Source organism: Rhopalosiphum padi, chromosome 3 (assembly GCF_020882245.1).
Source record: "Rhopalosiphum padi isolate XX-2018 chromosome 3, ASM2088224v1, whole genome shotgun sequence".
Taxonomy (NCBI): domain Eukaryota; kingdom Metazoa; phylum Arthropoda; class Insecta; order Hemiptera; family Aphididae; genus Rhopalosiphum; species Rhopalosiphum padi.
In genome coordinates this window covers 57,218,821-57,242,576 of record NC_083599.1, presented here as the reverse complement: position 1 = coordinate 57,242,576, position 23,756 = coordinate 57,218,821, and the positions used below count along the sequence as shown (strand labels likewise).

General features: G+C 32.6%; 4 protein-coding genes across 4 annotated transcripts; 3 read left to right on the top strand and 1 right to left on the bottom strand.

The window, feature by feature from the left end:
* The first annotated feature begins 4,880 nt into the window (after positions 1-4,880).
* LOC132925222 (uncharacterized) lies at positions 4,881-7,531 on the top strand. Its single transcript, XM_060989634.1, has 5 exons — positions 4,881-5,037; positions 5,125-5,286; positions 5,352-5,540; positions 5,609-7,342; positions 7,470-7,531. Exons 1-5 carry the CDS (start codon positions 4,881-4,883, stop codon positions 7,529-7,531), a joined length of 2,304 nt encoding a protein of 767 aa, XP_060845617.1.
* Positions 7,231-9,935, top strand: LOC132927755 (uncharacterized). Its single transcript, XM_060992344.1, has 7 exons — positions 7,231-8,032; positions 8,090-8,511; positions 8,574-8,706; positions 8,767-8,943; positions 9,002-9,106; positions 9,166-9,664; positions 9,723-9,935. Exons 1-7 carry the CDS (start codon positions 7,546-7,548, stop codon positions 9,763-9,765), a joined length of 1,866 nt encoding a protein of 621 aa, XP_060848327.1. The 5' UTR covers positions 7,231-7,545; the 3' UTR covers positions 9,766-9,935.
* Positions 9,936-15,391: 5,456 nt separating this feature from the next.
* On the top strand, positions 15,392-16,378 carry LOC132925221 (uncharacterized). Its single transcript, XM_060989632.1, has one exon. It carries the CDS (start codon positions 15,392-15,394, stop codon positions 16,376-16,378), a length of 987 nt encoding a protein of 328 aa, XP_060845615.1.
* Positions 16,379-16,437: 59 nt separating this feature from the next.
* Positions 16,438-18,271, bottom strand: LOC132927742 (uncharacterized). The gene is made up of 3 exons (XM_060992330.1): positions 17,192-18,271; positions 16,849-17,133; positions 16,438-16,791 (listed from the first exon to the last, which is right to left on the bottom strand). The coding sequence occupies exons 1-3, from the start codon at positions 17,900-17,902 to the stop codon at positions 16,537-16,539; spliced, it is 1,251 nt and encodes a 416-aa protein (XP_060848313.1). The 5' UTR covers positions 17,903-18,271; the 3' UTR covers positions 16,438-16,536.
* Between the last annotated feature and the right edge of the window lie 5,485 nt (positions 18,272-23,756).

Sequence of the window (23,756 nt, the reverse complement as noted above, 5' to 3'; positions counted from 1 at the left end):
AAAAAAATTTACTTGCTTTATTATTTAATACATTTGAAAACTTTTTCAGTATACACGTGTTTTATTTATTATATTTATTATATAAGCTATTTGCTTTGCATTCCCATAGATATTTATGTAATAAATAATAATTATGTTAAATAAATAATTTATTAAATATTATATATTACATTATTACCCATATATGTTAAAATATGGTTAACCATTTATAATGCAATTATAGTAAAAATATAAAGGTGAAATACTGTACGGTAAATTTTTTTTATGGGGCCTCTAAATTTATTTTTTCACCAGGGCCCTCAGAGTTCAAGATTCGGCACTGCGATAATTAAATACAACGTGTGTATTTACTATGTATAGGTTAAGTTAGGTAATAACCTTGCTAAAATATGCAGGTCACGTTATGCGCTATTCGATTTATTTGAAATATAACTTATTTAACATAATTCCGATATTTCTCCAATCTACCTAACCAAATTTAATATCAATTAACCCGTTTATTTATTTTTGTTTTTAGTAAGCGTTTATTCATTTTAATGTATCTATAACCTATATTTATATAAATAAATTTAACTAGTATGTAAATTTATCGCAGTGGGCACTGTTTAGATTAAATCTAAACAAAAAAATCCGATATTTTAGTTGCATAATTTTATTTGAAATGTATAAATGTGGTGACTCGCGTGCTATAACGATTTTCTTTAATGGGCAAATTTCATTATTTTTGTACTTATATCCTGCCACGGAATTTTGGATTGTATTTAAAAATTATATTCATTCAATTTACGTCCATCACTGACAATTATAATGAAACATTATTATTTTATAATTTACATAGCTTTAGTACATATAACATTAATTTATGGTTTTTTAACATAATATTTATCAGCTGTATACTTTACTACTTCTAAACAATTACCTTTTTTTTAACCCATGTCAGACCAGTTTAGATAATATGTGTTATTGATATTTACAATACATATCAAATTCCATTCAATTTCTTTATCATAAACATAATAATATATAAGATAATATTTTTATAAATTTATGTACAGTTATAATATTGTGTCAATGGTATCAGCTAGTACATCATGTTTTTCATAAAAAAGTTGTTTATAAGTAGATACCTATACGAGTTTTGTTTCTTTGATTCATAATATTATATTATGTTATTATTTATTATAAAAAGCATCTATATAAAAGATAAAGATACAAGTTTTAAATGTTTGAAAATTAATTAAACACCTCCAAGTGTCACGATTATTGGCAATGTATCAATGATTTCTTAAAATTGTGTAATTAATTACGAAGAATTAATTTATCACGATACCTATGAGAAGATGCGAATAAATTATGCAATATAAATACGACACAACTCGGGAATTGGACGAAGTTTGGATAGAAATCAAAATTAGATAGATATTTATATCATATACTAGATAATGTTAGCAACTAGGTCCAATTTTTTGAAATAGTAAGTATATAATTTCAGTTGCTGTTGTGCGTTCAATGTGCATAGACATTGCGATAATCGTTCTCTTATCTACTATTAATTAATAGTTTGTTTGTTCAGTATGTTGTGCTCGATTTGTAATTATGACATTTCTCATTGAGACGAGATGAAATGTTCAAAATCTAAGGAATACTTGCATTTCTTTTGTGCCGGCTTGAGAGAAGCGAATTTCCGAAAAATGGGTAAAATACCCAAGGAAAAATGGTGCTGTGCAAAATGTAAGACATCAATGGTTATTAATACGAGTATTTTGCAAGCTAATGATTCTTTTATTGGCTCCAATGAAACTTAATCTAATTTAACTGATTCGATAAATGTTATGAGCAACCAATTCGACGGATTTGGTAAACAATTGATGGATGTTCTTAATTCTATAAAATAATTAAAAGAAGAAAATAAATATCTAAAAGAAAGTAATTGTAAATTTAACGATTATGTTAGAATTCTAACACAATAAATTAATGTATTGGAACAAAAATCAATTATCAATAATGTAGAAATAATCGGAGTACCTGAAAAATCAAATGAAAATTGTTTGGAAGTTGCGGAACACATTGCTAATAAACTATATAGTTGCAACTTTATCCATAGTTAATGCCGGAAGTTTTTAATAGTTTGAAGTTTGTAGTTTAATACGGAATATGCACTCAAATTTAAGTAATAGATCGAAGACAATAAATGTGTATAATGTATACTCGCTAGAAAACAAACAACATTTATTGGAGATTGCCAAGAAAAGAAAACTAAACACAAAAACCTTGAATGAAAACTGGGAAATTGGTAATATTTATAAAAACAATGAACTATCAGACAGTATCAGCGTTTAATATAGTTCTATTTTACATGCTAGAATGTTTGCAAAAACTAATGATTTTAAATTTGTAATATTTGTATGGTATAAGGATTTTAAAATGTTTATAAAAAAAAAACGAAAATGCAAAAGCTTATATTGTACAGGATGACTTAGATCTATCCAATATTTTATAAAATAGGTATCAACAATTTTTTATGCTTGTAATATTTTATTTTTTATCATGAATAACACTAATGTAATAAATAATTATATGGATTACAAAACCAATCATTTTGAATCAATATATGAATTTTTGATAAATTTATTTATAATATGTTAAATGTATTTTGTTGTAATATTAGGAGTATAAATGCTTATTTTGATGAATTTATTCTGTATATAAATAGTGAAAAAAATTGTCCTACTTTAGATGTTATTGTTCTCACTGACACATGGCATACTATAGATAACTGTAATTATAAGATTCCTGGTTACAAATTGTACCTACTTTTCGACTTTTAAAAGAAATCAAAATGATCGTATAATTATATTTATAAGAGATAATTTAAGTATAAAAATGTATGAGTATAATTATTAAGTGGCAAACATTCTAAAATTTAAGCTAACATTAAATAATATTCAAATTAATATTTCATTTATTTATAGATCTCCGTCTAGTGATATAGATACATTTTTAATTTCAATTAATAATATACTAAAATATGATAGTAATTTAAGTGGTTATCAGTGGGCGGTTCGTAGTAGTTAAGCACAGGAGTGCAATGAAAAAATTAAAGAAGTATTATACAAAATTAAACACGTCGTTGCCTCGCCGTCCGATTTGAGCGACAAATTCACTACACATAAGCATCTATGGCCGCCACGCCGTCGTGATAATATTATTAATCGTATATTAATATATAGTATAAGTAGGATTAAATAGCCGATTCAAAAACCTCACCCTCACCATTCTCACCCTCACCCTCACCCTCGCCAACAGCCGCCGCCGCTGCCGCTACGTACGTGACGTACCCCCCTCACCCTCACCCTCACCATCGCCCATAGCCGCCGCCGTCCGTTCCGCTACGTACGTGACGTATCCCCTCACCCTCAACCGCCGCGGCTTATCAAATTGTTATCACATATTATCAGTTATCAAATATTATAATTGTTATCACATGTTATCAATAATTTATTTTTATCAGTTATCAATAATTAATTTTTATCAGTTATCACTTATTATTTTTATCAGTTATCACACATTATTTTTATCAGTTATCATATATTTAAAAATATAATATTATGGGTTAGAATCGAATCACCGCGGCTTATCAAATTGTTATCACATATTCTCAGTTATCAAATATTATAATTGTTATCATATGTTATCAATAATTTATTTTTATCAGTCATCAATAATTAATTTTTATCAGTTATCACTTATCATATATTTAAAAATATAATATTCTGCGTTAGAATCGAACCGGGAGGGTATGAGCGTATCATTGTACTTCCTTTCCACCTCGACTCTAACCCATTGAACAATATAGTCAATACTGCTATATTTAAATACACGCTAAATAATATACATAATCATATAAATATTCTATAGTTCCCTCTTATATACTTGGGGAAATAATATACAAAAATGTACATTAAGCACCTAACCTGGCGCCGACTCATAATGTATATCCTTAAACCATCACAGATCCATATTCAATTCATCGATAATCACACAATACCTTGCAAAAACTCTACCGTCGCCACCCCAACGTTTGGCGTCGGATTGACAATAAGATACACCTTATTTAATAAACTAAATGACTATATAGAAATTCACACGTGTCGCCAAGATCTATGTAAGATAATCACACAATACCTTGCAAAAACTCTACCGTCGCCACCCCGACGTTTGGCGTCGGATTGACAATAAGATACACCTTATTTAATAAACTAAATGACTATATAGAAATTCATATTAAGCACGTCTGGCGACAATAAATTCCTGACATTAGGAAGCCCTCGATATTAGTACAATTAAAAGACATTAAGAGACATATCAATTAAATATCGATATTCACTCACTACCTTACAAAAAACTCTACCAACTCGACATAAGGGATTAAGCATATTTGGCGTCGTATTGACAATACGATACATTTCCTGCCATTAGGTGGGTATTTGGCGCTTTCGCATACCTTTTCTTAAGGTACGGTTTCCCTGCAGCGTCTAGACGCCATAGAACGACGCGTCTTGACGCGGCGCCTGAACGCTGCAGGGAAACCATGCCTTTATACGATATTAGAATGCCTATTATTGAACAACACGATAATGATCGATATTAGTGCCCTTTGCCGGACGTATCTTCATACAATGTAATTTTAATTAAATACCAATATTCACACTGCCTACCCCCAAAAATCTTTACTCCACCTACTTAAATTTATCTTTATGTATTCTGAAAGAGACAACAGTCTTTTAGTACGTCGTCAGTCTTAAACCATCGCGCACTTATTTTTCGTTCCGAAACGTCTTTACATTTTATTAGTGAATTTTTATTTTATACTTTTCATAATGTATAAATGTGTAAAATGTGTATCTGCGTTTACGCGTAAGGACAATTTGATGAGGCACGAGAAAACGCACGAAGGCGCTCGTTTACCGTGCACTATTTGTACATCGACGTTCAAGTACAAGTCTCATCTGAAGAGACATATGAAAACCGTCCATGGTATGCATAATATATTATTTATTTTATTAATTTATTATGATTTTTATTTTTATTTATTTATTTATTTATTTTTTTTTTTTTTTCAAGCCGATGCACACGTACGACCACAATCAGATCAGCCAGCAGCCCCCTCAAATCAGACTCGAAATGTAAATAATATTCCGAACGAAGATTTTAACGATGGGTACGATGAAATGTGCTGTGAAGTTCTAGAAAATGTTCAAGATGCTGGGCTATGCGATATGACAAGTAAGATTTTTTTTTTTTATTATTATTATTATCGGTGCTAGATTTAATTTACGTTTTTATTAAAGACAATGTCCGCGTCCGGGCACCTGGCGAAAAAGAAATAGCTCCTGGAATATTTGTACCTGACATACCAGCAGGCCTCTCTCGGCAGTATGTGAATAATATTCCGGACGAGGATTTTAACGATGGATATGATGAAATGTGCTGTGAAGTTCTAGAAAATGTTCAAGATGCTGGGCTATGCGATATGACAAGTAAGATTTTTTTTATTATTATTATCGGCGCTAGAATTATACTTATCTATATTTATTTTTATAAGTAGATTCTTATATGACTACGGTAGGAAGAAAGCGCGTACACGTAGAAAATACAGTATCCCGTATTAAATCTAAAAAGGCTCGTATGGATATGGCTAATACACCGGGTTTCGCTGAGGTTAAATCCGCACATAGTCGAAAAATCGTATGGTATTATGCTAAAAATCTTCATAATTTTGAAAATTATATTTCATTTCTCGATAATTTAAAACCTGAGCTTGTCCGATTATTAAGGCGAATTGTAGTTGTGAATCCGATAAAATTTAATTTAAAACTTGAAGCCACTTATAACCAACCGCGTGTAGATAACTCAACGCAAAATAGGTCATTCAAGACATCGGCCCGAGAAATTTTTATCGATTCTGATATAGTTTCATTAATAGAGCAGGCGTTCACTACGTTATTGCACGAGGAGGAAATTTATGTTGCAAAGGGTAGTGGATATGTATTAGAATCCATCGATGGGCTTTTATTAACAGTATACAAATATACGCCTATGGGGGGAACCCCTAACATTGGCCTGCCCGTTATCAATTTTGATAACGAACGCGATGACGATGATGACGTAAATTATCATAATACTGATAACGACCCAGATATTCGAAATAATATTACGTTAAACACGCCGAATAATAACCGACAATATGAAAACGAGAATCGTGATGATACTTTTAACACTGTAGCTGGCTCATCTTATATTCGGCTCCCTCTTTCAATCAAAAATAAACGGGCGACGATCAATCCGCAAAATAATGATCAGCATTGTTTTAAATGGTCCATTCTGGCGAGGCACGTGACAGGTCCAAATAAACATCGTGTAGGCGAAAATTATTTCAGACATGAAAACAAATATAATTTTACAGGCTTATCATTCCCAACACCGTGGAGTGAGGTTAAAATTTTTGAAAAAAATAACCCGACAGTCTCTGTAAATATTTACGGAGTTAAAAAAATATCTCAGTCTTCGTCAAAAAATCCGAATCATCACATATTTCCATTAAAAGTAGTAGATAATGAAAAAGCCGAGCATTTCGACATCATTTTATTCACTGTCGGAGAAAAAAGTCACTACGTATATATATCTAATTTTTCACGCTTAATCCGCTCGCAAATAACATTACACGGTCATTCAGTTTATTTCTGCAAACGATGTTTCACATCGTTTGACAAACAAAATTTAAAATATAAATTAAGTGGGCAGCTAGCACTTCAGCAGCATAAATTAATTTGCGGATCTCATAAACCTATTCTACCCATAATGCCCGATGTTGACACATTGCTAGAATTCGATAATTGGCAACATGCTCAACGACACCCATTCACTATTTACGCGGATTTTGAAGCTCTACTGGTGAAAACTAATGAGAAAAGGGGGGAACACACGACTGTAATACATAACCACAAACCTATGAGTTATGGGTTTTTAGTTAAAGCGTCCGAAGAAGTTCCACTAGAGCTTATCCAGCAATTCAATATACCAACCGCGCCAGTTGTTTATCGCGGTAGTGATAGTCGGGAGGATGTTGCCAGGCATTTTCTCGAAAATATAGTTGATGTAGGTCGTAAAATTGAAGAATTGCTAAAGACGAATGTCCCTATAGTTATGAATGACCTAGATACGCGAAAACACAATGAAAATAAAAATTGTAACTTTTGTAAACGCAGTTTCGACACAAACGAGAAAGTCCGCGACCATTGTCACCTTACTGGTAGATTTAGACAATCTTTATGCTCTCGATGTAATTTAAAATTAAAACAACCGAAATTTGTCCCCTGTTTTTTCCACAATTTATCTAATTATGACGCCCACTTTATTGTAACTGAATTAGGCTATGACGCTAATAGTATAAAAGTTATTGCTAATAGCGAAGAAAAATTTATCTCATTTTCAAAATATATCAGTAGGACGTTTACTATACGATTCGTAGACACGTGCAGGTTTATGGCATCAAAGTTGGATACTCTATCCAAAAACCTTTTAACTCGAGATTTTTCGAAATTCCGCGAGACAGCAAAATTTTTTGATGCCCGGGATATGCCACTAGTCACCCGTAAGGGTGTATATCCATACGAGTATACTGATGGCTGGGATAAGTTGGACGAGCCGAGTCTACCACCAAAAGAAGAATTTTATAGCACGCTCCAGGAGGAGGGTATTAAGGATGTACACTACGAACATGCTATGGAGGTATGGAGGCACTTTGAATGCAGAACGCTGGGCGAATACAGCGATTTGTATCTCAAAATTGACGTTTTGTTGCTCGCGGATGTTTTTGAAAATTTCCGCGATCTATGCATGAAAACGTACAATTTAGATCCGGCATTTTATTATACGGCCCCAGGATTCAGCTTCGATTCGATGTTGAAATATACATCGGTGAAATTGGAACTGTTGACCGATTATGACATGCTACTATGTATAGAAAAAGGTTTGTAACTGATGAAAAATTAATTTTTTAAATGTTATAGAAATAATTATATTACAGGTATACGCGGTGGATTGGTGCAGGCTAGCATGCGGTATGCTAAGGCTAATAACCATAAGGTGCCTGATTATGACGAAACTAAACCGAAATCATGGCTTGTCTATCAAGACTGTAATAACCTTTATGGCTGGGCTATGGCAGAATGTATGCCCTATGGAGGTTTTAAGTGGGTTGAAGCCAAGCTCGATGGTCTTAACGACTTGGACGACAACTCGCCGATCGGACGGATGTATGAGGTTGATGTAACGTATCCAGCAGAACTGCATGATCAGCATAATGATCTACCATTTCTGCCTCAAAACGGAATACCCGATGGCTCGAAAGTAAAAAAACTGATGGCGACCTTCGAGTCAAAAAAAAATTATGTCATACATTACCGTAATCTCCAGCAAGCCATTAAAAACGGGTTGATAGTTGAAAAAGTAAATTTATTTAAAATAAAATGTAAATTTATTTATTTTTGACATGATTAATTTTATTCTAGGTGCATAGGGTCCTACAATTCAACCAATCGCCCTGGCTTGCCGAATTTATAAATTTAAACACCGAAATGAGAAAAAAAGCTTTGAACGATTTTGAGAAAGACTTCTTCAAGCTTATGAATAATAGTATTTTTGGTATTTTTTATAATTTTTGTGTTTATTCAATTTTATACTAATCCTTTTTAAAATCGATAGGTAAGACTATGGAACAAGTTAGACGAAGGATACTAATGGAGCTTGTTTCAAACGAAGATAGAGTGCAGAAACTTATCAACTTGAACACATTTAAATATGCGACACCATACAACGAAAACCTTAGTGCTGTAACAATGGAGAAAAAAATTATAAAATTCGACAAACCTATTTATATTGGTATGTATCATAGCATGTATATTACATTCTTATAGATATTTAATAATTCTTCCTACAGGCTTAGCAGTGTTGGATATATCAAAGACAAAAATGTACGACTATCACTACAACGTGATGAAGAGGCATTATGGTGATCAAATCGAGCTGATGTACACCGACACCGGTAAATTAATAAATTAATATATATTTGTTTCATACATAATTAAATAATTGTTATTATAGATTCACTGGTATATTATATCCACACTGATGACTTTTACGAAGATCTTGCAAGGAACGCCAATCTACTCGACCGTATGGATACTTCTAATTTACCACGAAACCATCCGTGTTATATTGCTGAGAGGAAAAAGATCCCGGGTCTATTTTCAGATGAGACTGACGGCCATATTATGACGGAGTTTTGCGCGCTCCGTGCTAAATCCTACGCTTATAAAATCCAAGGATTGGATGATATGAATGTGAAGGAGCAGATCCGTGCAAAAGGCGTGAGGGGTCATGTGGTTAAGAACCATATGACATTTGAGGGTCATCGGGCATGTTTGTTTGAAGGTATGGAGCCGGGTGTCAATAATAGACAGCTGAATATGTGTATACGTTCATTCAAACATCAATTGACGACTGTCCAGACCAATAAAATAATATACAACAATTATGATGATAAGAGGGTGATACTAGAAGATAAAATCCATACCCTAGCTCACGGTCATTTTAGAATAGAGTAAGTTTTTTAAATTGTTTTTAAATTATCAAAATTATATTATTTATAAATTTTACAGGGACGCAGAGTTGGCTGAAATTATGGTCGATAACGAATTTTAGGCCTTGTGTAAAATTTTTAAAAATACTCTGTACATAAATAGTGTAAAATGAAAACAATTTCATGACATATAATTGTATATATTTTAATTTGTAAATACTTTGACATAAATAGTTTAAATTTTATACCAGATATTTGTATATACTTTGTATTAAAATGTTTACCTTGTAAATGTTAGCATGTATAAAGAAAACTCTTTGTTAAAATATTATTATGTTTATTAAATTTATTTGCGTAAGCACAATTAAGAATTATTTATAAACCATTTTCTTATAGCAAATATTTTATAAAATGTACATTGTTTTGGATTAAATTCCATATGAAAAATACAACAAGGTAAAGTTTCGTCATCACATATTTGATCCAAACGAGGGCAGCCCAAGTCTTCAATGTTGATGAGTGCGACGTGTGGTATATACTCCATAAGAATTTGTTTTTTCTGTTCGCCTTTGATGTAAATGCAGCCAAACTTTAATGAATTTAATATTTTTCCGAGTTCTTCATACTCAACATCACCGTATTCTATAGCTAGTTGATGGTAATTACGCTCCAGCCACTTGTTGGTTTTTTGACTCTTATTGTCCTGCATTGAGTTTGAATGTTTAAAAATCCAGTGCTGGGTCGCCCATGTTTCTGTGTCTACTATAGACATTTCTTTAATCATGTATTTATTGTTGACGCCAAGTACACATTGCATGTCCAAGATGGCCGAAGACATTATGGCTTGTCTTTATAATAAGTTTCAATAGTATTTAGTTGACTGAGTATAGCAGGTATTATGATTTTCTTCGAGTAAATACTCGATTTTATCTAATTTAGACGAAAACGATTTGATCGACTGTTCGAGATTTGAAATAATTTTATTTGTTTCACCAGACTGAGAACTAGCGAACACGTTTATGTCTGTAGCTCGACTGACATTATTTTCTAATGTCACTTGTATTTATCCAGCTATTGTGTGTATTATCGAACCCGAGCCATTTGACAAAAATTTGATCCCCCTTCTTACGTATAATTTTTTCAACTAAAAAGTCATTTGGATAGTTTGTTTTCAATATTTCTTCTGAATAAAAGCAACCAGCAATCGGTTTTCCACTATAATCTTGTAGCTGATAAGTAGTAGGTAACGTTTCATTAATTTTAACAATTTTGAATATTTCTGTAGACCAGCTCGGCAAATAACCTTTTGTAAACACACCTTTATATGTGCTTATACGGACATTATCGCCTATGTTAAATTTATTTTTTCGTTTAATTATTTTACGTTGCTTTATCATCACAGATGTTGGATTTGTATCAGCTTGCACCGGTGTCATGCCTATTGTTCTATGTTTTGAATTATTATATTCGTTGATCAACGACGGTAGAATAGAAATCCATTTGTGCGATCCTCGTGCTGTAAACTCTCTATACATTTTTTCTTTTAATGTACGGTTGAAACGTTCTACTATACAAGCTTTCATAGTACTATAAGTCGAATATTTATGTATGTTGTGCTTCTCCATCAACGCATCAAATGTAGAATTGTAAAATTCTTTACCATTATCGAGCTGTAATAGTTTTGGTGTGCGTTTAAGCAGTATAGTAGACATTGCTTTGGAAACTTCTTTACCAGTTTTAGATTTTAATGCTATGGCCCAGGCAAACTTTGTAAAACAGTCTATGACACATAGAATATATTTATAGCCATTATTTTTTTTCGAATACGGTATCATTTCGACTAAATCTGCCTGCCATAGATCGTTTTTGCCATAAACATTAACTCTACGCCGTGTGTAATTTTTTCTTGCCGGTTTGTGTAATTCGACTGCGATTTCGCGTTTAGACATTTGGAATACGATTTATTAACCCTGCTTCGTGTAATTCTTCGAAAATCGAAAGTATTTCGTTTGAAACACCTGTATTACCAGCTGCCTTTGACGCCAATAGTAACTGCAATCTTTCGACTAGCTCGTTAGGGTCGTTCCAGTATACTAAATTATGTTTTTGTAGCTTCATAGATAAGCCTGTGCCCGATTGAAACAAATTTTGGATTATATCATGATATTTGTTTCCACCTTGTTTAATTTTTCTCCCGTCCGCTTTTAGATGCGCCGATGTTTGAGTTAATATAGACTTGTATGCTTTTAAATCATTTTTGGTGTATAATTTTGGATATTTTGAAAATATTAAATTACCAAGTCCTTGTGTTAGTGTATACGATACATCATCAATAGTCAGCGAATTGTCAATGAGTTTAATTTCTTTTTTACCTAAAACTACTTTTCCATTTTTTTGTACTTTAGGTCCATACGTTTTGTCTATATCGTAAGATTTATACCAGTCGCTTATTTCAAAAGCTTTCGAATCGCCTGTGTCGTTAAAATATTGAGAATCTTGAATATCAATGTCTTGCTGTGTGGGTGGAGTTTGAAATGTTGTTTTATTAATATTTTGTTTCAATGGTTCGATAATCGGACTTAACGACTCTGATACTAGTGAATGAATATCTGCTTTTCCACTTTTTAATGCGATATACTTGCGTTTGATATTTTCTTTGGCTTTAATCAGTTCTCCGAGTACTTCACCGCTAGCAGCCATGACTGTGAATGAAGCATTTCCACAATGACAATACTTTATATAACGACAAATGTGTCAAATCCATGACGATATCGACCGTTGTCACGTTCACAGTCTTTGTTTATCACGATAAACTCAAATCCCCCCAGACGCCAACATGAAGTGCAAAAGTCTTTAAACTCTGAGTATGACATATCACCAGAGCAATGTTCATTGTATACATGTTTTAAATTAGTCTCATCTTGTTTGAATAATACAATAAAATTAGCGTTATCGCCCAAAAGTTGTTTTGGGACTTTTGAATAACTCTGAGCCAGATAGAATACATCAACTAAATTATGACGACCTCTGGAGAAGTAAGTTCTTGCAATCTTTTGGTTTTCAGTAATAATATCGTCGAAAATAAATACAGAGTTTGGTAAAGCTTTCTCGGGTTCAATAACTTGCTCATTTTCATAGAACGTAAATAATCCAACATCAGTGCCCGATAAAATATCTCCAAGCATTTTGTATTTAGGCTGATCCAATGTTTTAGAGTATATGTAAACATTATGAAATCTTATTCCGTTTATATTTGTTAATAAAGTAAAGATTAAATTCGTTTTTCCACAACCGGAAGGTCCTACAACGAGTGCACGTATCGTATTAGGAAGGAGCGATCCATGTCTATGATTTTGAAACGAAGTAGGTGGATCTACGTTTTCAACTGTTAGTTTTATTTTTTGCTTAATGAATTTCATTATAAATATCTATGTACCTACAAGAATGAGAACAGTACACAATGTCACCCGCTCGAAGAAGCAACAAGAATAAAGGCGGTGGTCTCATCAACACACTTATAAACAAACTGCCGATCGAGCTTCACGTGCCTGGTAAGTCTAGAATAGCAAATCCGATATTATCATAATAATAATAATATTTCTTTGTAGGTTATCAATACTGCGGGCCTGGTACAAATTTGAAAAAACGATTAGCTCGAGGTGATAAAGGTATAAACCTACTGGACTCTGCTTGTAGAGACCACGACATAGCATACGAGCGTAGTAACTCTATCACAGATCGTAACGAAGCTGACCATATATTAGAACAAAGAGCCTGGGACAGGTTCAAGTCAAAAGATTCTAGTTTAAAAGAAAAAGCTGTAGCTTGGGGCGTGACTACTGCCATGAAGGCAAAACGAAAAATCGGTGGAGGTTGTGGATACAAAGTGGCGATTAAAGCAGTCAAAAATGTTATCAAGAAAAATATGGGTGAAAAAAACTTGTTGAAATTGACCAAAAAATGTTTAGCTGTTGCACGAAAAACATTTAAAACTAAGAAGACAAAAGTTCCACGAACAATAAATATTCCGAAAAAAGGCGGTGTGTTACCACTCATACCGATTTTCGCCGGGTTGTCAGCTCTGGGAGCCCTGACTGGAGGCGTAGCCGACGTTGTGAAGGTTGCTAATGAATTTAATAGAAACACTCCATCGCATTTAGGCAAAGGGCTTTATCTCACTCCGTATAAAGGCAACTCATACAAAATAGAAACACCACAAAAAAGTGGTGGGAGTGTAATAGCGAAAAAATATAGAAAGTCAAAAAACTAATTGCCACGTTACCCAGTAGAGCGTTGTACGATTACGAACTTATAAAATATGCTCGCATGATGAAAATACCTCATTTCATCGGTGTGTTTACCAGAGATAGGTTATCTAGACGTCCTAAACGCCTAGAATCAGCGATTATTAACTTGGATACAGTAAACGGATCAGGAACGCATTGGGTAGCGTATAAAAAAATCGGAAAAAAAGTCATATATTACGACAGTTTTGGGAATTTGGTTCCACCATTAGAAGTACAAAAATATTTTCACGGGTGTGACATACATTTCAATTACAGCAAAGAGCAGAAATATAATACTACAAACTGTGGACACTTGTGTTTAAAGTTTTTATCATGTTCACATTGACGTTAAACGGAAACTCGAGCGAGTTGTCATGCGAGATCTTTCCACCGTTGGAAGTAGAAAATACTGCACAGATTTGTCTTTTGAGTTTACAGACAAATAATTCTATACCAAACATAGAACCTGGTTGCAATACTATTGCCTTCCGTAATTTGAACAATGAAATTGAGTACGTAATTATACCTACGGGGACGTATGAGTTGGATCAGTTAGAGACAATTATACAAAAAATGATGCCTGACTATGTCAGTATGTTTGAATTAAAAACAAACAGCAGAACATTAAAGTGTATAATATCGTGCAGTCATAACGTTGATTTTGGAATCGAGAATAGCATAGCTAAATTGTTAGGGTTTAGAAATGTGCTATACACTACCGGTGCTAGTCATGAATCTGAAAATATTGTCAACATAATGAAAATAAACTGTATAAAAGTAGAGTGTAATCTAATCATCGGCTCATTCTGTGACGGAGTACCGAGCCAGTTCATACACGAGTTTTATCCTACTGTATCTGTGGGATATAAAATCGTTGAGGTACCTAGGCATCCAGTTTTTTATGGTCTTAATACGACTTCAATAACTAAAGTAAATATTGCACTAAAAGATCAGGACGATTGTCTGATTAATCTGCGTGGTGAGCCTATCACAATTCGTTTACAAATAACGCGTGGATATGGCACTAAAATTTAATATAAAAAGAACTACAATCAAAAAACCTATCAGTTTACCGTCTGCCGTTAAGAAGTCTACATCTAAACCGCCACTGAAAAAGTCTACGTCCAAATCGAAAAAAAACAACAAAACCAAGCTCACGAAAAATAATTTAAATTTTCTTCGTTCGTTACAATGATGGATGACTCATATTTAGACGTGACGGCCGACTATGTCGATGATTGTAAAATAACACAAATGCAATATCATTCGTTCACACCGTATTCAAGCACCGCTCTATCATACAATGAAGAAATTAGAATTAACGTTCAGAACATGGATTCTTACACTTTGCCGTGTGAAAGTTATATTTTCATCGAGGGTAAAGTAAACAAACCTACCGAATGAATATGCTGCTGGAGACGTACGTTTTTCAAATAATGGATTGGCATTTTTATTCTCTGAGATGCGATATGAAATAAATGGAATAGAGATACAAAAATTAAAATCACCCGGAGTGTCGTCTTGCTTGAAAGCGTTCTGCTCCTATACTCCAAATGAAATGAATACATTGGACAACTGTGCTTGGGACTCGGCAATGGACGGTGAAGATAATAAAAATTTTATGACCGGCAATGTATTTACCGGATGCATACCTCTAAAACATTTATTCGGATTTTATGAAGATTATAAAAAAATTTTACTCAATTGCAATCAACAACTAATTTTAAATCGTTCGTCTACTGATTTGGATGCAATACGTGTTGTGGATGCCGGAGCCACCGAACACGTTGAGAAAAATAAAAAAATTACAATTGAACTGACTAAGGTGACTTGGAAGATGCCTATTATCAAAGTCAGTGATAAAGAAAAATTAAAGTTATTGAAAGTATTAGATTCTCGTAAAACACTATCGTGTGCGTTCAGAACCTGGGATCTATGCGAGTATCCAGTACTCCCTAGAAATACATCGCATTCGTGGACTGTTAAGTCTAGCACTTTGCTCGAAAAACCTAGATTTGTTTTGTTCGGATTACAAACAGGTAGAAAAAACAATATCGAAACTGACGCTGGTCGATTTGATCACTGTCAACTAAAAAATCTTAAGGTACACTTAAACTCTGAAGTGTATCCATATGAAGACTTTCGAGCTGATTTTAAAAATAATACCACCAGCATACTTTACAAAGCTTATACAGACTTTCAAAAATCGTATTACGAAAGAGATTATTGTGAACCATTGTTATCAAAACATGTTTTTCAAACTTATACTCCAATCGTCGTTGTTGATTTGTCGTACCAGAATGATAACGTTAAATCATCGACCGTAGACCTACGAATAGATTTTGAAACGGACACAGTTATTCCAGAAAAGACTGCAGCTTATTGTTTAATACTACATGATCAGATTATAACTTACAATCCGTTTAGTGGAGATGTTAGAAAATTGTAAACCTTGTATATTATAACTCTTATAATTTTAGACCTTGTAATTATTATTATTATTAATACCTTATTTTTATACCTTATTTTCTAATAAATAAAAAAAACTTTTTTTTTTAAATATCATGCCTGTTTTTATTTTACACAACATTATTTCACAAATATTATTCACAGTTTACGTTTTACGCTCCGCTTAGTTGATTTTTTCATGGGCTTGCCACCTGTGAAGTCGAGAATAGATGGCGAGTGGTTGAAAGACGACGGACCGTCGTTTTCGTCAACAGCAGGGCCCGTAGATTTTATACGGTTATTATACCATAGGGGGTGCTCGTCCGAATCGTGTCCTGTAGAATGATTGTCTATGAGCACCGGTAATGATGATAATGATGGCAGACTGGTAGGAGCATCATTCTGATTGATATACTAAATAATTATAATCTGTCAATATAAATATAATAAAATTAAATATATGTATATTACCACATTAATTGGTCCATCGTTCTCGTCAACTGTGGAGCTTGCTGGATATGTTGCCTGCGTAAGATTGATCTGCGAACATTCACCATCGAAAAAAGACGGTGAGAATAATTGTCGCGGCGTTATATCCCATGGTTTGGTCGGCGGCGGCTGCGCATCGGTGTCATCGGTATATTGAGGGGACGGTGATGAATATTTGTTCGGAGCCAAAATTATGTGATTGGACATAGACGGCGAATACGTTGACGATGTCATCGGCGACAATGGCGAAATGTGGTTAACGATTAACTAAAAATAATAAAAATTAAATAACTATTTAATAGAGCTAGTATTAAGATTTAATTACCTCTGGTGACATTCCTCCGCTCCATCGTTGAGACCATTGTTCAGCTAATTTCCGTGCTGCACACATTTTCAGCTGACTAACAAAATTTAAGTCGATATTCTTGATGATTTGATCGGTCTGAAGGTTTTTAATAAAAATTATCATTTCGTCAACTGTTTTCGGTGGCGATTGCACATTGGTAAATTCCCGGTCTATATAATTTTCAATAATTTCAAATTGCCTTAATACAACAGGACGTATGATGGCTGACTTTCGTGCGAACGTTTCGAAAATACTCTCCTCCATGTATTGTAATTTCATTAAATCTGCACGATTTAGCAATACTCGACATCCAGCTTGTGTTTTTGATTCGATGACAAGCATATTTTCCCCTTGATACACCATACTAGACAGCGAAATAATTTCGGTTTCCAGAAATAAATTTCGCTTATATTTTTGCGGTTGATCCAAAATAAACGACAATATATTCCCCATCAGGGAAAATATACGTCTTAGAAAGTCGGCTGGCATATTAATATACCGCGATGGTGTGATAATTTGTACTACGGTGTTGAATTCGTCCGTAGGATCAAGTCCTACATTCAAAAACTTACGGCCGGTGAAGTCTAGTGTGAAATTATTACAGTCGATGAGCTCTGCAGGCGGTGTTGGTGGTACATATGTGAAATTCTTCTTGTACACTTTAGCCATGTTTCCAATTGAACCAGCCATGATTAAAATTATTTTTGAAAATAAAAACACACACTTTAAAAAACACTAAAATTTATAAAGACGGAGCGAACGAAAACTACGTGTACACCAGTTTAGGGCAGTAGACGGACTAAACAGACACCGACTCTTTAAGTCAGGAGTCTCTATAATAGGTGGGGGGGGGGGCATTTTTCAATATTAATGGATTTTGCTGGAATGTGAGAGGTGGTTTAAGGATATACATTATGAGTCGGCGCCATCTTGGCGACACGTGTGAATTTCTATATAGTCATTTAGTTTATTAAATAAGGTGTATCTTATTGTCAATCCGACGCCAAACGTCGGGGTGGCGACGGTAGAGTTTTTGCAAGGTATTGTGTGATTATCTTACATAGATCTTGGCGACACGTGTGAATTTCTATATAGTCATTTAGTTTATTAAATAAGGTGTATCTTATTGTCAATCCGACGCCAAACGTTGGGGTGGCGACGGTAGAGTTTTTGCAAGGTATTGTGTGATTATCGATGAATTGAATATGGATCTGTGATGGTTTAAGGATATACATTATGAGTCGGCGCCAGGTTAGGTGCTTAATGTACATTTTTGTATATTATTTCCCCAAGTATATAAGAGGGAACTATAGAATATTTATATGATTATGTATATTATTTAGCGTGTATTTAAATATAGCAGTATTGACTATATTGTTCAATGGGTTAGAGTCGAGGTGGAAAGGAAGTACAATGATACGCTCATACCCTCCCGGTTCGATTCTAACGCAGAATATTATATTTTTAAATATATGATAAGTGATAACTGATAAAAATTAATTATTGATGACTGATAAAAATAAATTATTGATAACATATGATAACAATTATAATATTTGATAACTGAGAATATGTGATAACAATTTGATAAGCCGCGGTGATTCGATTCTAACCCATAATATTATATTTTTAAATATATGATAACTGATAAAAATAATGTGTGATAACTGATAAAAATAATAAGTGATAACTGATAAAAATTAATTATTGATAACTGATAAAAATAAATTATTGATAACATGTGATAACAATTATAATATTTGATAACTGATAATATGTGATAACAATTTGATAAGCCGCGGCGGTTGAGGGTGAGGGGATACGTCACGTACGTAGCGGAACGGACGGCGGCGGCTATGGGCGATGGTGAGGGTGAGGGTGAGGGGGGTACGTCACGTACGTAGCGGCAGCGGCGGCGGCTGTTGGCGAGGGTGAGGGTGAGGGTGAGAATGGTGAGGGTGAGGTTTTTGAATCGGCTATTTAATCCTACTAGTATATAATATTATATTATTATATTATTAAACCTACAGTTAATACGGGAAACCGGTATTTTTATGTGCGATTCATAATGTCGATAGCTATGCCTGTATAATAACATCAAGAGTTTGATATCATAATAAACTATGAAAATAATTTTAATAATAATTAAAAATATATTTAATTGTAAATTTGATAATAAATAATAATATACTATATACTAAATTATGTACCTATTTATTTTGTAAATATATTTGTACTATAAATTGTTTATTTCTGTAGGGAGTCTGACCGCACCATCGCATATGCACGAGCCGCCACTGGTTGTTATTATATATGATAATTAGTGATTTGAATATTAATATTATGGAAATTATTAACTAACATAATTAATAATGATTATCTCGATCTGTTATCAGAACATGATTTTAGATCATTTATTAATGTATACACAAGAACCCCAGTGGATTGTACACACTCGTGTTTAGACCAAATATTTTTAAAATATACTAATTATATACAGTGGCGTATTTAGACATTAAGCGCTCTAGGGAAATATTTTACTAGCGCCCCCCTTCCCAAGAAATATAAATATATTTAAAATAATTATTAATTTACTAAAACAAACAATATTTTAAAAATGTACTTATAGTTTTCGTCGTGCACGATCTTGAGCATATTCTTGAATAATATCTCGTAGCTTATTGTTGTAGTGACATCAGTTTTTATGTTCAAAATTGCTAATGCACATAGTCTTTCTTCACCCATGTTCGACCTTAAGTATGGTTTTATGCATTTTAGGGCTGAAAATCATTTCTTAATCCAACAGTTACTAACCGGAGTGCATAATAATATTCTTAAAGCAATATCCACATACGGGAAGATATCCTTCAAATCATTTTTTTTTATGAGCACTAACATATCTTGAATACTTTGCGGAGGAATAGAAATGGTTTTCAAATAACTGCCAAAATGAATACATCCATTGGGAAATGCAGTTCCCAAATCTGTATTATATTCATTTCTTAACAGCTCAGTAGATATCCTTATGTCTGCTGCTGTCATTTTAGTAAGTTTTAAAAAAAAAGTAATAATTTTTTAAAAGGTTGTCATATGCAATTTTTTTTCTTAAAAATTCTGACTAGTGACTTTAATTGATCCAAAATAACAAAATAGGACAAATAGGAATTTAATTTAAAATTAGTTATAATACTTTCTGTTGAACTGCCATCACTAAATTTTTTTTTCGTTTTTCAGTAGTTCTGAAGTTCATAATATCAAATTTTTTAATAGTATTTCTTTTAAAATTGTCATAATCTTTATCTGTATGAATATCAGCAACATTGTTAATTAATGATTGATAAAGCTCAACAACAATACTTAAATCAATATTTACACTTTGAAATTTTTTACTAACCTAACGCACATATGCATCCTATCATTTTAAAAATCAACAAAAGCTGTTATAGATAATGTGATAATATCATTAAATGGTAAATAATTAGACGAATCCAAAGGGACAATAAAAAAAAATATGTCATAAATATTAAAAAGTTATAAGCAAAATAATTTATTTGATTTTCCAGGGTTCCCAAATTGTCATTGTTTGATAAACTGAAATAATAGTTCATTATCTATACTATTTGGGAACCAATCACTAACTTAATAACTAATATCTGCTAAAAAAGTTATTAGAATTTTTTTTTTTTATTGATAGTTATTATTTGAACTATAACAATATTTAAAACAATACGAAAAAATATATTTAAAAATAAAATTTATATCCAGCACAGTACTGTGAATTGGGAAAAAATAATTCAGCAGGAAAACAGTTAATATATAATGCGCTTGAATAGTGAAAAAGCAATGGTAATATTTCTATATCTAGCAAACGGGAATTTCTGCCTGTTCAAACTATGCGTGTAATTTATTTGACATTATTTCAGGCAATATTTCAGTATGGTTTGTTGGTCTGGGGGTCTAAATGAGTATGTGGTTCGACCATTAAAAATATTGCAAAGAAAAATTAGAATTTGTTTAGGTAAAAGTTCTATTGTAGGTTCAACTGGAGAAAATTTTAAAATATTAAGTGTGTTACCAGTCGAGATTGTATACAAGAAGATTACTATTTTACTTACAGTTAAAAATTATGAAACATTTTTAGATGTGAAAAGTATAAGAATTCAAAGGGAAATGAGAGCTTTTAATTTTAAATTAAATTATTGCAGAAAATCGTTTGGTCAAAAATATATTGATTATCTAGGTTCAACATTTTATAATTCAATGCCTTTACACATAAAAAAACAAATTAATTTATGGTTATTATCTTTAATAATTTAAATGTAAATAAATAATAAATTATATAAACAAAAATAACGATTCATGTGAAAACAATTTTCAAATTTAACTTAATAATTGTATTGTTTTAATTTTTAATTTTTTTTTATTAACTTGTATTTTTTTGTATAATTAATGTAACTCTCTACCATTATCACAAGCATTGCGCTTAAAGGTTTTATTGCAAACATTTAAATTATGTATTATTTTATTTATGTTTTTAAAATAAAAAAAAACCTTTTTCAAAAAAAAAAATAATATTTTTGTGGAAAGTAATAATTTTGCGCATACCTGTACGTATAATAATATTATGTTTTTCGAATATTACAACAAAATACTAATAATACGTTGTATACTCGAATAGTCGTATGTCCATCGCATATAGGCACCTTAAAACCGTTTCCGTGATATTCTTGTCATGCCTCGGGCGTAACTATTATAATTTATGATATTGACCGAAATTAAGCGAGCAGTGTTTCGGTGACCTAACCCAACCCAACACGACTTGTTTCTTCGTTGGCGACGTGAAACGCGTTTCTATATTTCGTTATAACACACGCAGATTTATTTATATCACAGTTAATAAACTACGCCTATTCGCGTTATATATTATATATATTAATATACAGTACATATGCGTGTACAAGGGCGCTTTCGGATAGAGATTTAGGATAAATTAGGTATAAGCATAAGCATAGTTGGTTAAATTTATACTTGTATGTGTTATATAATTAAATAGGTATTTGTTTATATTTATTGTGCTAGAAAAACTACAGAATAGATGTATATGAGTACCGTATTATTAGCTATAGGAGAAATTATATACCCTTCTCTCCTAGTCCATGATCACGAAGGCGTACGCGGCTTAAGTGCGAGCTGGTTATTTTGGATGACAGGACAGGTAGATCGTTCTAATTCCCCGAACTGGCCGAACTCTTGTTTTTGTTTCGTGTTTTGAAAGTTGTTTACAAATTATTTTTATTAATCGTATACACATCGGTAAAAATACCATTAGGCTATTCACAGCTGTGAAGCCTATAGGCTGTTATTGCGCTAAACAAAAATGTACGGCCAACGAAATGCCGATCAGATATTACAATTCCCTGGGAACGCTTCAAGGACACATCTATCATCAATATCAGCAATATACCGCGGTTCCTAGTAATCATGTTTTTTTTATTTGTGAAATTCGACCGGTCTCCATCACATAATATTTATATTTACGGATCCGATATTAAAACCGGTGTTTAGAACGAATAGATATTATGTTTGTAGCCAGCGGGACCGCATCGATATAGATAATTTGTATGTGTGTACTAGGATTTGGCCACGCATAACCATTTACGACGAACGAATATCTTAACGGATTCTTTATTGACCAGGTGATGGTGATAATATGTTGTCGTTGGCAGTGAACTAAGACAACACTGCCATTATTGTCGTATTGCCGAAATACGACTGCTCGGCATCATTTTACAACGTTTACGGCCGTCCGGGAGTTCAATGTACAACGCACAGCACTATATTATGTAACATAAATTTAATAACGATATATTTTTTTTTATAACCATTAACCAGTACACATTTTTATTTTTTGAAAATTTGACTTATGCACTACGGGGATTAAGCTACGAATTACGCGATGTATTTCGCAAAAAAAGTGGAAAACCATAACATATGCAAATATATTATACAAGTATCTATATTATAATACATCTATATATCGTGAATTAATTATCCATAATTAGGTATTATAATATATAACTAACTTAAAATAATAATTTTAAAAAATAACTGTACTTTATTTAAATTTGTTTGGTGGGTATCGAAGAATAGCTGTAATTAGGTAATTAGGACACCAAAGCTGGTGTTTTAAAAAAAAATAAATAACATTTTTTTTTCATTTATAAAATGGCATCGAAAATAAAAAGCAATAATATTGTAAACATTTAAGCTACGTATAACATTTTACGTATCGCAAAACATAAATCTTTAAACAAATCTAAACACTCACTTTTACTCCGCAGTTACTTCTAATATGAAAAACAAACTAAATTTAAAAAAAAGGAAATAAGTTTGCTGAAAATTAGTGTAGGTGCTGAGTTACCTACTAGTACTACCTACTAGTACTACCTCGTTCATCAGTGGCGGTGCCAAATAGATGGGCCATGGCCCGCCTTGAAATTTTGATTTAACACAACTTTGAATTTGTATTTTCAAATATTATTAC

Bases quoted from the DNA above. Each gene is read 5' to 3' on its own strand.
- LOC132925222 (XM_060989634.1), top strand. From the start codon at position 4,881: ATGTATAAATGTGTAAAATGTGTATCTGCGTTTACGCGTAAGGACAAT. The intron at 5,541-5,608 runs GTAAGATTTTTT...TTTTATAAGTAG, and splicing joins TGGGCTATGCGATATGACAA to ATTCTTATATGACTACGGTA. The intron at 7,343-7,469 runs GTAATTTAAAAT...TATTGCTAATAG, and splicing joins ACAATCTTTATGCTCTCGAT to CGAAGAAAAATTTATCTCAT.
- LOC132927755 (XM_060992344.1), top strand. From the start codon at position 7,546: ATGGCATCAAAGTTGGATACTCTATCCAAAAACCTTTTAACTCGAGAT. The intron at 8,033-8,089 runs GTTTGTAACTGA...ATTATATTACAG, and splicing joins GCTACTATGTATAGAAAAAG to GTATACGCGGTGGATTGGTG. The intron at 8,944-9,001 runs GTATGTATCATA...TTCTTCCTACAG, and splicing joins CGACAAACCTATTTATATTG to GCTTAGCAGTGTTGGATATA.
- LOC132925221 (XM_060989632.1), top strand. From the start codon at position 15,392: ATGCGATATGAAATAAATGGAATAGAGATACAAAAATTAAAATCACCC.
- LOC132927742 (XM_060992330.1), bottom strand. From the start codon at position 17,902: ATGGCTGGTTCAATTGGAAACATGGCTAAAGTGTACAAGAAGAATTTC. The intron at 17,134-17,191 runs GTAATTAAATCT...TATTATTTTTAG, and splicing joins GCGGAGGAATGTCACCAGAG to TTAATCGTTAACCACATTTC. The intron at 16,792-16,848 runs GTAATATACATA...ATAATTATTTAG, and splicing joins ACGATGGACCAATTAATGTG to TATATCAATCAGAATGATGC.